At 47.6% G+C, this 15395-nt stretch overlaps 1 protein-coding gene across 1 annotated transcript in view; it reads left to right on the top strand.

Moving 5' to 3' along the window:
• Nucleotides 1–925: 925 nt before the first annotated feature.
• The window catches only part of STX1B (syntaxin 1B), a 56253-nt gene continuing 41783 nt past the window's right edge, over nucleotides 926–15395 (top strand). Inside the window, exon 1 of the mRNA XM_082196798.1 lies at nucleotides 926–1291. Within this exon, the coding sequence (XP_082052924.1) occupies nucleotides 1262–1291 (30 nt within the window). The 5' untranslated portion in view covers nucleotides 926–1261. The remainder of the gene's footprint in view (nucleotides 1292–15395) is intronic.

Here is a 15395-nt window from a genome sequence, read left to right as displayed (position 1 = left end):
TAGGTGGCGGGAAGGCAAATGGTGTTTCCGTGCGCTCTGGTTTCTGTCACAGTGTTCCGCTGCATCAGAAGTGGCTTAGTCATGCTAAGGACCCAGAAAGCTGTCTGTGGACGAACACTGGCTTCCTCGGCCTGAAAGCGAGATGAGCGCCGCAACCCCACAGTCGCCTTTGACTGGACTTAACTATCCAGGGGTCATTTACTTTTTTTTTACATCTGAGATGCAAAATCCCACAAGCACCTTTCCCCCTCCCCATCTAGCGGTAAAAATAAAATAACGGCCATAACTTCCTTTTCGGACAACTTGCTGCCTGAGCCACCCACCTCACACTGCCCAATAGTAGGACCGGCCCTGGTTATGAGCAGCAGAATGTGATGTTAAAGGGGAGGAAACCACAAAGAGTCCAATAGCCCCTCGGAGACTAAGAAATGTGTTATGGCATGCACTTTCATAGACTCCACTTCAGCAGCTGCAGAAGAACGCAGGTATCATCCCTCTGGAAGTTATTAAAGGGGAAGTCATCTCTCTGTGTGTTCATATTACTTACATCCCACTTCTGTATGTGGCTCCCGTGATCTCCCATCCCATTTCCCGTCTGGTTATATGCCTGCTTATCTTCGGTAGTACTGCAGCAACCTCAGCTGCTCCCAGACCATCCCTTGTCGTCTCCCCAGCCCCCCCACCCGCTTGCCGCTCTGCCTCAGGAAATAAATCTGTGCTTAGCAATCTCAAGTGAATTCCCCAGGAGGCAGCAGCTATTGCAGAAGAATTAATGTAGAGCCCAGGACGCGCGATCTTATAGGTGATGCGGTGCCTACCGCCTTAGAAAGCAGCCCTCGCCTAGGATGCCCCCTCTCTCTGGCAGACTACAACTCCCATGGCCCCTCGGGTGGGAGGGGGTGCAGCGAGCATGCTCAGCTTCCCTGCTCTGCTCCCCCCTCCCCTCCCCGCGTCTCTCTCTCCCTCTCTCTCTCCCTCTCCTGCATCTTCCCACCCTGCTCTGCTGCATCAGCACCAACCTCTCTCCATCCTTAGAGCATCTTCCTCCTCCCAGCTTGGCTGAGCAGGGAAGGCTCAGTTTATCCATTACTGCAATTACCAGTAACCTTCCTTCCCGCCCTCCTCCTCCTCCTCCTCCTCCTCCACCACCACCCCAAAGAAGAGGGGTCTTCGCCAGCCACCGTGTCTGTCTGTTGAGCCACACGGAGGGTGGGGGAGAAGACCCACTGAGGACCCACAGCCTCGCCAGGAAGCAAGCGCAATGAAGGATCGCACCCAGGAGTTGAGAAGTGTAAGATGCAATTTTCTGTCTTCCCTTCCCCCACCCTCCCACAACCTTGATTTAATGCCTGGGGGCCTTGTCTCTGTCTCCCCGCCACCCAGCCCCCAACCCTGTAGAGAGGCAAGTGGGGAGATGTATTTCTTATATTCCCTTCCTCCAACTCTCCAAATGGCACATAACAATTATTTTATTCAGCAGTCACTAATAGGCAAGGATTTAATGGCAGGAGGAACACTCTGTATATCTAAATTGTGGTGTGTGTGTTTTTTGAGCGCGCGCGGGGGGGGGGGAGAAGGTGGCGGTCAGATTATTGAGGGGGGGGGAGAGAGAAACGATCCACTGCGGGATCTGTCGAGAAGGATGTCTCAGGTTTCCAAGATGGGGGAGGGTTGGACTTGGCATGGGGAGAAGAGGGGCTCGTCTCTCTGCAAGACAAGGGAAAAGGCTGCCTGGTTGCATTTCCAGAGGGTTGAAATCTCTCCAGCGAAGAATTACACAGCCATGTATCTGAATGTGAGGGAGAGGGGAGAAGGTTTTGTGAGGTTGTTCCATTCCCCCAGAAGTATGGGGAGGAATTGGGGAATGCATTCTGTCAATGTACATGTCCGTGCGTATATTAAGGCGATTTTCTTTCAGAGTCAGGGGAGAGGGTGTTTAAATATCTCGTTTTAAGTCTCTTATCCTAGCCAGTGTAGGTCTACAGAAATTTGTGTGTGGGAAGACACAGTCAATTTTTATAGGTCATCCCAATCCTCCCTTCCCCACAGAGGAAGGGGGGTGGGTTGGAGAGAAAGGAATAGCCCTCAAGGCGTCAAATATTTCAGGAAGTGTGAGAATGGAGGGGGTGGCTGGGGGGGGGAGAAGGGGAGGAGGAGGAGGAGGAACTTTCTCCCCCCTCCCGCTTCCACCAGCTTGTTGGGAGAAGGACTGTGATGGATGGTTTTTCTCCTTTCACCTCTTTGCATTTTTGGGGGTGGGGGGGGAGGGTGGGGGATGGCTGAAGGTTGAGCCAAATTGGATGTGACAGATTCTGTCTCAAGGGGAGAGGCATTGGGAGGCAAAGAAGTGTTGTGGGGTGCATGCGTGTTTTATAGCCCGGTGTGTTGATTAGCACAAAGCACTCACGCATCGATATGTTAAGAGAGGGGTCTAAGGGGAGATCACCGAAATAATTCCTAAGAACCCCCTCCTCCACTTTTTCTAAGACCGCCCCTTACACACGAACTGCTGTGCTCCAACCTGCCTCTCTCCCCCCCCCCCATCCGTTTTCTGGTTTGCTGAGATAGGATGTGACTCTCATTTCCATTTAAGCCTGGAGACACACAGCAAATCTTTGGCTCCTCTCTCTCTCTCTCCCTCCCCCCACGCCGCTCCTTTCCCTCCCTCCCGTCCCCCACCCCACAAGGGGATGGAGTCATTCATACAAAATGTTTTCAGTCTGTATGTAAAGCAACAAGAAGTAAGGAAGCGGCTTTCTGTGATCTCGCTATGCCAAGTGGGCTGATGGAATTGGAGTGATCTACTTTTCTCACATCCATCTAATTTCTCGTAGTTCTTTTTTAAGTTGGGATTGTCCGCGATCTGGCAAAAATAAAACAAGATTCGTTTTGTTTTATTTGGACCAAAACAAGAATCACAACAAACTCGCCATCTCCTTCTCTCCTCCAAATGAGATTTACTTTTTTTAAAAAAACAGTTCCTGATGTTACATGGTCTGGTCTGTTCAATTTTAGCACCTGTGCTGTTGTTCCTTTTCTGGCCAGTTTCAGGGTCTTTTGTGTGAAAACGAGGAAATGTGCGCTTTTTAGTATCTCTCTGTGTGTGACAGAATATCACGGTGTGCGCGTCCCTATGTGTATAGGGACAGGGCTTTTGTTACATATTCATCTCTCTGGGTTTTCAACGCTCACCCTTCTCCGACAGAACAAACATTATTTTGTGTGCAAAGGTTGGAATTGCTGGAGTTGCACATCCTCTCTGGACCCCTTTCTCCCCAATGGCTTGTGTGCATTTGTGGGAAGCAGGAGAAGGGGCTCCTTGGCCAAATCATCTTTGCGGAAGGAATATGTGACACTATCACCCAGCGACAGAGAACAGAAATTCAGCCATCTCCTTCCATCCCAATTCCACAATTGAATTGCAACCCCGAAGAAATAATTCAGTGACCTTTTCAAGCGTTGGGAGGATTTCTCTCTCCCTCCCCCCCCCCTCCAACCCCAACCTCAGTTTCTGTTTTTCTTATCCGAGTGGAGCAGAGAGAAAACGGTTATAATCACCATTCCATATGCTTCCATCTGCAGTAGCAACAAAATCGAGCTATTCCCTTCTCTTTTAAACAATGGGGGGGATGCAGTGACAATAAAGGAATCTGTGCCTCTGTGTGTGTGTGTGTGTGTGTGTGAGAGAGAGAGAGAGAGAGAAAATGTGTGTGTTTTATACATATATATATATTTATTCAGCAGCTCCTCCCCTCTGCCTCCCCTTTATTCTGCATGGATTAGGGGGGTGCGCGACGACGGACCAGACAGAAAAATTGTTGAAAAACTGTGCAGGATCCCGATCTGGGAATAGCTTTAGTGGCTGCTTATACAGGGTGCTGGTGATGTGCCCCATCAGATCTGCTCAAGGCAGATTTCTTTAAAAATGCCATCTCCATCTCTCTCTTTCCCCCCTCCCTCCCCATGCCCCCTGCAAAAAAACATTTCTTTGCCAGTGGGGGGAGAGAGCCTGGGTTCCAGCATCGCTTCCTATCCTCCTGCCCAGGCAAGGGAGAAAATGGCATTTGCTTTATCGTTGGCGCATTGTGCGTTTGGGGGGGGGGTTATGATGGAGGAGACGGTTTTGCTGCAGGAGCCAAAGGCTTGTATGTATGTGTCTGTGTCTCTCTGAGCGTCTCTCTCTCTCTCTCTCTCTTGCTCCTCTCTCCCCCCCCTCACCCCACCCCAGTGTTGATAGTGTTAGTTGCTGAATGCAGCAGAAGAGAAGATAGGCACACAATAAAGAGAGATGTGGGGGAGATTATAAAAGCAGGTGTGTTGGCAGGAAGGAGCAGGATGGTAGTTCTGGCATCGCCACCAAGTGTGGTGGCGGCGGCGGCAGTCGATCTTGATGGGGGCGAGGAACCCGCAGCCCTGAGGCAGTTTGTTGGGGTGTGTGTGTGTGTGGGGGGGGTGTTGTTGCAAGCTTTGCAAAATCCTGCAGTCTAGAGCCGGGCTAATAAGCCCACACAGACATAGAGAAGGGCAAGATTGCTTTGCAATGATGATATGCACCGGAGGCACACAGGCGAGGGACTGTGGCCCCGTTGTCTCAAGCCTATTTGTTTATCTCCTCGCTGTTTAAACCCATCCAGTCTCCAGCAGGGGAGAAACATCACAGTGAAACAAATCAAATGGGGAAGTCTAACCCGCAGCTGAACTTCCCTCCCTCCCTCCTTTACACCGCACACAGCGGACCCCAGCCAATTAAAAGCCAAACTGAGATTTGCTTTTGGTTTGTTTGTTTGGGTTTTGTTTTTTAAGGAGGAGGAGGAGGAAAGGTCTTCAATACTCCTTAAAAGATGCTCAGGTTCAGACTCTAGAGTGTCTCTGAAGAAGGAGTTGTGAGACAGGCTGGTTGTACTTAAAATGGGTTGGATTGTAATGAATGGGAGCTGATAGCGGCTGGGGCCAGAGAGGACACCCCTCCCAATTCTGCATTTGATTCCCTAGAGGCCCATAAAACAGACTCCACAGACACAGCTCCCTCCGCCCGAGCAGTTTATTAATTGCCGGCCGTGTTCAGGGAGCATATCCAGAGGGGCTGGCTGTGTGTGCAGGTCAGGGCTGGCTGTGTGTGCAGGACGGGCAGGACAGGACTGGAGGGGCTGAAATATGAGGCTTGAGGAGGCCGAGAGAACTCAGGCGGCAGGTGGAGACACAGGTAAGCTGAGATTCTGTTGAAGGACTTGAAGAGGAGGAGAGCCAGGGGGGTTATTCTGGAGCATAGCAGAAGATTTGGGGGAAAGGCATGGAGGGAGGGGGCAAAGAGGGCCTGACTGCAGGTGAAGATGTTCAGAACTGAGACAAATGAGAAGGGGAGCATAAGGAGTCAGCGGCGGAATACGGTTCTTTGTGCCTCTTTTACGTGAAATCAACTTATACCCCACTTTTCTTGACTGATTGTGAACTCAAAAGCAGCCTGCAATTAAAAACACAAAAGCAACTGACTGTGCAAATTAATAAATAAATAGTAAACAAGCGGCAATAAAAGAGCGAAGTCCTGACTCAACAAAGAAAGCGGGGGGGGGGGGAGAGAGAAACCAATCACAGTAGCATTAATGATTATTAGTCTATAGCCGCATGGTGGGGATAGGCTAGCCAGATGACATTCTTTTTTAAAGGCAGGTTTTTTTTAACCTGCTGTCTAAAAGGATGCAGCCTGGGATATTGCCTGGGGGGGTGTTCTATAAATGTGGCACCACTACCAAAAAGGCACAGTCCCTGATTGGCGCGTGTGAAACTTCCTCTGAAAGCAGTACCAGAGCAAGGCCTCGGATGCTGAACGGAACGCATGTATGCAGACAAAAGTAGTCCTTTAAGCAGCCCAGGGCTTTAAAAATCAAAGCCAGTACCTCTACTGTACCTACAACTGAGCCTGGAAACAAACAGGCAGGTGGATAATATTAGATTCATATCACAGGCTGCAACTGGCCAGCTCTGTTCAATAAGCTGGCAGAGGCATTTTTTTCGCACCAGCTGAAGTTTCCAAATATTTTTTTAAAGGCAGTCCCATATTTAACGTATTATTACAGTGATCTCGTTCCTTGGGCATGAATGGCTGTGGCAAGGTCTGACTTAGAAGGGAATGGCCATGGCTAGCTTGCCAGCTGAAGCTGGTGAAAAAAGTTCACCATTGCCACCTCCCATATTGGAATCCTGGCCTCCCGGTTCATACAGCAGATTTCTAATCTCTAGGGTGGTCTGGCTGAGCTTTTAAAATGAGGACTAGTAGCTTGAATGAACCAGAGGTAAGATGTAAGCCACAGCAATGAGTTAGTACATAACTATTTATTCCCATATAAAGGGACAGGGGAAATGGAAGCCCTCCCTGTAATTGCTTGAGGTTTGTTTTGTGCATTTGGCTTAACAGCTGAATAGTGTGTACAGGGTAGGACATAAGCATATCTCTCTCTGTGTGTGTATTCTTTTGTTCTTCAGCATCTAAAATGAGAGCTCACCTCTGTCATGAATTTACTTGACAGTCTTAAGCAAGCCACTCACCCTCCAGCCACCCTTATACTGTATGGAGATAATAATATTGGCTTTCCTTACAGGGTTGTTGTAACGATTGTTGAGATCACAGCACAATGCGCTATAATTCCTTAATTCTTCTTGACTGGTACTTTTAAAAATAATAATCCAAGGGGAGGATTTGAACTCGGTCCCACCAGTCCAAGCCCAGAGGTGTTTTCCCCACCCCCCTACTACACTTCACAGTTTCTACTTTATTGAGGTTTGGAAGTCTTGAACTGAGAAAGGCTCCTCAAGGCCAAATGCGGCAGAGTCTTTGTGGGATGTGAAATATACTGCTGGGTTTGCTATACTAAGTTGCATGTTGTAGAGTTAAGGTGGGGAGATATGATTGCTCTCGCTTCCCTCTGTCTGTCTCTTTCACCCTCAACTCAAGGGCAGAAGAGATGTTTTCGTGAAACCCTCACATCCTCAAAGGCACCATTCGGAACGAGCTCAAAAGTGCAATCCTAAAACATTGAGCCCAGCAGAACCTGCTTCTTAGGAAATATTCTTAGGATCACACTTCTTAACGGCGCAACCGCCGTATAAACTGAAAGCAGATCGGCATAATGTTGGGAGATGCAGTGTGTTAAGAGGTGGACAACGGCGTGTTCTCAACACTTCACAAAAACTACAGTTTCCAGAGCTGTTTTGTGGGCACAAGGAAGGAGAACCCACAGCGCTCCTGCTGATTTAAAAACCATGTAAATTTGCTGTAGAGACGTGCCTTAAGGAAGGACATGCACCAGATTAGCTGTTCCACTTTCCAGCTAGGAGGAAAGAAGGCTTGAGAGATGCGTAGGCTTGAGCGATGCTTGATTTTTCTTGCTATGGGGAAAAGGTGAGGAGGACTTGGTGCTAAGAAGGGTTGCTGGGCTGGGGATCTTGTTACAGGGAGTGAGGAGAGGAAGAGTTTACAACTGGGGTGGGGGACATTTTTGGCCCTGTGGGCCAGTTCTTTATCTTCCTCCTCCACCCAATTTTGACGCTACCCACCTGTCTGTCACCTGATGTCAAGTGATTGACAAGTGGGCCATCCCACCTGCCTGTCAGATTTGACTTGTGGGGGGAGATAGCGCCTAAGCAGAACTGAACTCCTCACACATCATTTGACGCCCCCTGCTTTCTGTAAACTTTACAAGGAATGGCAACATCTCAAGAACCCCTCTGCTTGACTGTTGCAGAACGTCTTAGGTTATTCCAGTAAGAGCTGTTATGTCAGAGAGAGGTGACTTAGGTTGGAAGGACCCACTTTGGGGAGGAAAGCTGCAACTTCTGCTTTGGAAGCCCTTATCGCTAACCCCAGACTTGCAGAGAGCTAGTCGTAGCAGGGGGAGAAAGCATCAACTGTTAACTCTTCCCATGTTCTAGGCCTGAGACCAGGCAGGATCTAGGGCTAAACCTTCAGTGAGATCCATCTACAGTTAAATCCATCCATCACAGCCCTGCAGTTTCGTACACACAAGTTACTAGACCAACAAATGACAAAAAGACCTGCTGGACCAGACCAAGAGTCCATCAAGTCCCACGGTGGCCAGCCACCAGCTATCTCTGGAAGCCCCCAAAGAGGACTTGAGGTCAATAGTCCACTTGTGTTTTTGCTCCTACTAGTTACATTCAGTTGAACTTCACCTCAGAACCTCGAGGTAGGTGTAGCTATCATGACTAATAGTCATTGATAGTCTTCATCCCATATGAAGTTGTCTCATCCCCTCTTAAAGTCATCTAAGCTGGTGACTTCCTAGTCACCTAAAGTCACCTTTGCACAAGTGACCACCAGTATGGCGACAAACCTGATCCGACACACTGGGTCTTTGCTGTGTATCCATAGAGAAAAGGTAGACTTACAGCTGTTGGTGCTCTCTCATTAGTCGTCAAACGGTGGGCCGTGACCTCAGGTGGGTCACAATTGGGGCATCACCATCATCCTATTCTCTCTTTCTCTCTAATAAAGATTTTGAAGAAGAAAAAGATGAAAGGATAAAGTTGTGGGGAGCAACAGAGAAATAAAACAAGAAGAGGGGATAGAGAAAGAAAAGCCAGTGAGGAGAAGCACCCATGGGAGAGGCTGGTGGGAGGATAAAAAAATGCATAAAACAAAAGTGTGTCTTGTGTTGTTGTTACTTCGGCTTAAATGTGATGCCCCCAGTTCAGAAAAAGTTGGTGACTGCTGTGTTATCCTGCCTGTTGATTCATTCAACTGTTGCTACTACTGAGCATTTGTCCAGTTCATACAAAAAACACTTCTAGGTGTTGTGTCATTAGCCAGAGTCCTATATTTTGTGTGTGTGTGTGTGTGTGTGTGTGTGTGTGTGTACGCGCTTCATAGTGTGGCAGGGGGGATTTTAACCTGAAAACCAGCCACTTATACACACATGCAATCACCCTACATGCAAACGAGATTAAATGTTATAAGTGTGGGATATTTGTATTTCTTGGAACTGGAGCTGCCGTAAAGCAGCTATTATTTCTCTGTTTACCCCACCTGGTAATAACAGAATAAACAATGCAAGGAGGAAGATGCAGTCCAAGATAGGAAAAGAAGTGGTAGGGGAACGCCTACTTTAAATGAATTCAAATTTCCAGGGCCTGATGATCTGCACCCAAGGGTACTAAACGAGCTTGTGGATGTAATCTCAGAGTCCTGTGGACTGGAGCCAGTGTGGTGTAGTGGTTAAGAGCGGTAGACTTGTAATCTGGTGAACCGGGTTCGCGTCCCCGCTCCTCCACATGCAGCTGCTGGGTGACCTTGGGCTAGTCACACTTCTCTGAAGTCTCTCAGCCCCACTCACCCCACAGAGTGTTTGTTGTGGGGGAGGAAGGGAAAGGAGAATGTTAGCCGCTTTGAGACTCCTTCGGGTAATGATAAAGCGGGATATCAAATCCAAACTCCTCTTCTTCTTCAAATGTTGTCCCCATCTTCAAAAAGGGGCAAAAAGAAGACACAGTAAACTTCCAGTCGGTGAACTTGACATCAATACCAGGAAAATTCCTGTAACAGATAACTAAACAGTTGGTCTGCGAGCACTTAGACAAGGTTGCTGTGATTACAAAGATCCAGCATGAGTTTCTCAAAAAACAAGTCATGCCAGTTGAATCTCATTTCTTTTTTTGATAGAGTATCAAGCTTGGTGGATCAGGGGGATGGTGTGGATGTAGTGTATCTTGATTTCAATAAGATTTTTGACAAAGTCCCCCATGGTATTCTTTCAGAGAAGTTGGTAAAATGTGGACTGGATGAGATAACTGCTAGGTGGATTTGCAGCTGGTTGACTGACTGAACCCGAAGAGTGCTCACTAACAGTTCTGCCTTGGTCAGATCACAGCTGGAGTACCGTCTCCAGTTCTGGGCCTCACAATTTAGTAAGGATATTGACAAGCTGAAATGTGTGAAGAGGAGGGCGACCATGATGATCAAGAGTCTGTGTACTACATACAAAAATGAGTGTGCTAGGAGAGATTCTGAAATGACGAGGATTTTTCTTGAGTCTTTTTCTGAAGCAATTTGATTTTTTAAAAAGAAAAGTTCAAGGCTGGGAATGTGAGAAACAGAATCGAAACTGATAGAGACTTTCACACTTAGTCAGGACTGTGCTAAATGGTTGACTAGGTTCAAGGCAGGTTCACAGAACCAACTTTGACAATTGTTTTCCACCAGTTTGTTACATTTATATCCCATCTTTTGTCCGTGATGGAACTTTCAGCAATGTACAGGAGCCTTGCATTTAAATACTCACCTAGTACCCGAAGGAGTCCAGGAACTGGAGAGTGGACTGTCAGAAAAGGATGGCATCCGTCCTCTGCACCCCATCTAGAAACCAACTGGGCTTCTAGAGAAGGGAAGCCCCATCTTCCAGGTGCAGCATAGACATAGCCCCCCTCCATTGCTTTTCTGCCCCAGCCCCAAACAGGCTAGTGAAATAATTTTGCCAGCTAGGAAGTTTTATTTGTTGTATCAATTTCCTTCTTGAATTGATTTGTATACAGTGGTACCTCGGGTTACAAACACCTCAGGTTACAAACACTTCGGGTTACAGACTCTGCTAACCTGGAAGTAGTACCTCGGGTTAAGAACTTTACCTCAGGATGAGAACAGAAATCGCGCACTGGTGGCAGCGGGAGGCCCAATTAGCTAAAGTGGTACCTCAGGTTAAGAACGGACCTCCGGAACGAATTAGGTTCGTAACCAGAGGTACCACTGTACTGCTTAACTACCACAGTCTCTAAGCGGTTTACAAAGATACAATACAGGGATACCTTGGGTTAAGAACTTAATTCATTCCGGAGGTCCGTTCTTAACCTGAAACTGTTCTTAACCTGAGGCGCTGCAGCCACACGATTTCTGTTGTCATTCTGAAGCAAAGTTCTTAACCCGAGGTACTATATCTGGGTTAGCGGAGTCTGTAACCTGAAGCGTATGTAACCCGAGGTACCACTGTACAAAGAATAAAAATCAGTTAAAACTATAAAACCAAACTTTTAATAAAAATGCCTGCTGGGGGTATCAGTAGGCACTGGAAGTTCAGTAGTGAGGGGCCCGGTCTGACCTCAACTGGAAGAGAATTCCGTAAAAATGGACCCACAATACGAAATGCACGGCTCAATGATCGGGGATTAGGTGGTCCTTGAGATATCCTGGAAGCTTATTTGCCTTATTTGTATGGCCATCCTCTATGGGGTTCCCATTCTGGCATTGCCCCCTTTCTGCTTAGCTTCACCAAAGCTGCAGGACCCAACTGCCTTCAGGCTATGTCTGCTTGAAGTGTTGGGCAGTGTTTCGCCAAGCCCTGATCAAAATTTGGTTAAGCTTCCAAGGAACCAAATTAACTTGGGGGGGTTGGGGGGAGAGGGTCAGATTTGGCCTCGTGGCCATCTCTCCTAGAGAAAGGACCCTGAGCTGTCATACCCCAGCCATACTGGGCCCCGAGAAAAGATGGATTTTGCACTATGTCAGAATGATGACAATGGACTTCTGTTTAAAAGTTCCACATGAATTTGTGTCCCTCCACTGGCTATGAAACATCTATCTACATAGTCTCTTCCTCTCCTCCTGGTTTCTGGACTATCACCCTTACAGTCTGAAGCCTGATGCCACTTAAGGACTAGAACCAATATTTCCTTTCTAATGGAAGCTACCCCCCCCCCCAATGCTGTAGCAAGCACCCAATGACATATTAGAGCAATGCAGTGGCAGGTATACACATAGACACGCAACCCTGCTTGTGATCTAGAGAAGACTAGGAAAGGAGGGTGCTGCTGTTATTGTTTTTAAGGGTGGTGGTGTGTGGTGTTTATATAACCGTGTTGTGCATCCCATACTTTCGATATTTCCATCCCCATATTTGCCTTCCTTCTGCCTTTCCTCTGAGGTCTTAGATCAGGCAGCTGGCTCGAATTGTCACAAGACTCACTTAAACAACACGAGACGTTAAAGTGGTCATGAGTTCATTCTGTCTAGTTTGCTTTAATTTCCAGGCCTCCTGGGCCTACTTCAGTCATATCTGCAAGCACTTCCAGGAGGGGCAGAATTTTAATCAAAGCTCTCTGGCTGGTTACCTTGAAGCAGTTAGCAGTGGGATCCTAGGCATGTCTACACTGATGTAAGTCCCACTGTGTTTAAGAAAGTGGCCGTAGCCTAAACCTAGCTGCACAGATAACTAGGCACCATCTTTCTAGACTTTTGTGTAGTGTCTGAAGCCATGCTAAGCGCCTGCAGCTTTCCTGTGTGTAGAGAAACAACAAAGAATCTCAAAGCACCTTAAAGACTTAACAAATATATCATGCCATAGTCATTTTCTTAGGCTTAAGGTGCCACTAAATTATGCCGTTTTTGCTGCAAGAGACTAACATGGCTTCCTCTTTGGAACTTCTGCTTATATGTGCTAATTCTGTAGTTTATGTGTAATTTAGCACATTAAAAAAAATGCATTCCAGTCAAGTTTCTAGCCCTCAAGAGCATTGCTTACAAACTTGTCCAATCCCTCTGCCCTCCCATTCTTTGTCAGCTATTCCCCACCAAACATCGAAAAGATTCAGCGTGGCAAGTTATGCAACCAGAATGTGTTGTGAGGACTGCCTAGCCTCTGCTAGCCTTAGAGGTCTACAGTTGTGGTGTCTGGTGTGTGTGTGTGTGTGTGTGTGTGTGTGTGTGTTGGGGCTGGTGGGGGTTGGGGGAAGGACAGCTTTCCAGACTGAGGACTGGAATACTTGGCTGGTAGAAGGAAACACTGCCAGATATCAGAGGCACTATTTGCCTTAAGCAAACAGAATGACTCATCTTGTAGCTCCGAGCTACTACTTAGTAGTAGTTTTGATTTATTTCATTGATACGCCGCCCTCCCAAAAAGTTCAGGGTGTGCCCCCTCGTCCCTGTTTTGTCTTTGCAATCCTGTGAGGTAGGGGACCAGCTGAGAGACAGTGGCAGGCCTGGGGCACTTCCACATTTCCGCTTATGCCATGCTTTCTAGGCTCCAGTCCAAGCACTTTTCCAATTGCCCTACTGCTTTCCCTCGGGAAATCCCATTCTTTGGTGCTGGATCAGAGCAAACATCAGTCCACAGAAAACCCAATGGACATTTGCTCTGATTCAGCGGTAAAGATTGTGTTTTCCTGGGGGAAAGCGTTGGAAGTCTGGTTGAGCCCTATGATCACCCCACAAAGATCAAGGCTGATCCCAGGTCTCTCCCTCTGCAGTTCCAGTGTTCTGCCTTGTTTGGAAGCTCTCTCCAGCAGCAGTGAAGCATTTCCCTTTGAGATTTTGAATTATACTGGAGAACCTTCCAAGAAGTTGCTCCATCTTTTACAGAATCACAGAATTGTAGAGTTGGAAGGGACCATGAGGTCCAAACCCCTGCAACGCAGGAATCTTTTGCCCAACGTGAGGCTCAAACTCACAACCGTGAGATGAAGAGTCTCTTGCTCTAGTGACTTGAGCTTTCCAGCTTACTTGAAGACCTACTACACATCAAAGGCTGAGTTCAGCATCCTTGAATCCAAGCGTCCATGTTTCAAACAAGCAGTTTCATAGTTCGTAAGGTTGCAGAAACAGATCTGGAAGTTCGGGGGCAATGCTGGGTGATGTCTGAGGGCATTTCCTCAGTGGTGCTGAAGCTATTGCTGTATGTGTGGTGTTCCTGTGCTACCTCTGTAATGTAGGAAACCTCCGGCCTCAATTGTCTTGAAACAACCAGGTTACATATGAGCAGTTCATAAAACTGGCTTCTCCCCAAGCCACTGCCCCTCTTTCTGGGAGCTGAGGCAGTGCAACTGTGGGAAGGAGCCACATCATGGGTACCTTCTGTGTGATGGAACTGTGTGAGAAGTAAGGTAAAGGTAAAGGACCCCTGGATGATTAAGTCCAGTCAAAGGCAACTATGGGGTTGCGACGCTCACCTCACTTTCAGGCCGAGGGAGCCGGTGTTTGTCTGCAGACAGCTTTCCAGGTCACGTAGCCAGCATGACTAAACAGCTTCTGGAGCAACGGAACACCGTGACAGAAGCCAGAGCACATGGAAATGCCATTTACCTTCCTGCCGCAGTGGTACCTATTTATCTACTTGCACTGGCGTGCTTTCAAACTGCTAGGTTGGCAGGAGCTGGGACAGAGCAATGGAGCTCACCCTGTCACGGGGATTCGAACCGCTGACCTTCTGATCAACAGGAGGCTCAGGGGTTTAGAAGCAAGATATGCCATGCCACTCCAGAAAGATCAACAGGGGAAGTCAGCAAGGGCAGCCAACTTGAGGAAGCTCAGGTCGAGGAGAGGAGTTTCCATGCCCTTGCATAACTGAGGCCATGGAGGAGGAGGAGGAAGATAAATTATGCAAAATGAGCACATTTGCATAATTAATGCAGGTTGCATAATCCCAGCATTTCCCTCAGCAGAGGAATCTAGCAGGGAAGACCCTGCGTATAATCTTCCCCGTCCTGCTGCTTCCTTTCACCTTCCTTCCTCTTCTCCTCTGCCTCTCCTTCAATGTAGCCCAATCATTTTTTATCTATCCTATCCTGCCCTGTCCTCATGTCTACCTTTATAAGGTGGCATCTATCCAGCCTGTCAGCGAAATTGGGAGCTTCCTATTCTTAAGGGAAAGGAGAGACACACTGCACTCTGTTCGTCTTGTTCCAGCAGAGGAGACTGGAAAAGCCAGCGCAAAGGCTGCTTTTATTTCTTTTTATGGTTTCTGTGCCTTCGGGGCACACACTGCGGTCTTTCCACCCAAGCCTGTCTCTTCAGCTAGGAAGCAAAAATGCTGGGTCTATGTGCTTTCCTTTTTTGCCTGTCTCCTTAAACACACTCTCTCTCTCTCTCTCTCTCTCTCTCTCTCTCTCTCTCTCTCTCTCCCTCTCCCTCTCTCCCTCTCTCTCCCCCTCTCCCTCTCTCCACACACACACACACACACACACACAGAGAGAGAGAGAGAGAGAGAGAGAGAGAGAAACTTAGGTTGTGTTACAGTGAAGGAAGTTACAAAAACAAGGCACCATCATGACATTTTAAATATAATTGTACTTCTTTCACTCTTCACCCCACTGCTCCCAGACCAGCCTCGAGAGGTTGCAAAAAGAGACACAGGTCTCCCTCACCTGGTCTGCAGACAGAAATGAGAAAACGATAATTCAAATTAAAATGCTTTTAAAAGAAAGAGTGGAAAAAAGAAAAAGGAATGGCAAGGGATGGCATCATTGTTGTTTTTTGGGTGGGGGGTATTCAAGGAAAGGAGCTCACCTTTCCTTGCTAAGAACCTGTGAATCTTTTTAAATTTTAAAATAATTAATGTACTGTATTAAATTTCCATGTGGCCAGTTATATGAGCCTTTCTTACCAAGGCCCAGTTCCT

This window comes from Podarcis vaucheri (genome assembly GCF_965113315.1).
Source record: "Podarcis vaucheri genome assembly, chromosome: 13".
NCBI lineage: Eukaryota > Metazoa > Chordata > Lepidosauria > Squamata > Lacertidae > Podarcis > Podarcis vaucheri.
Note: the sequence above shows the minus strand (reverse complement) of the source record. Positions and strands in the feature narration are given on the sequence as shown.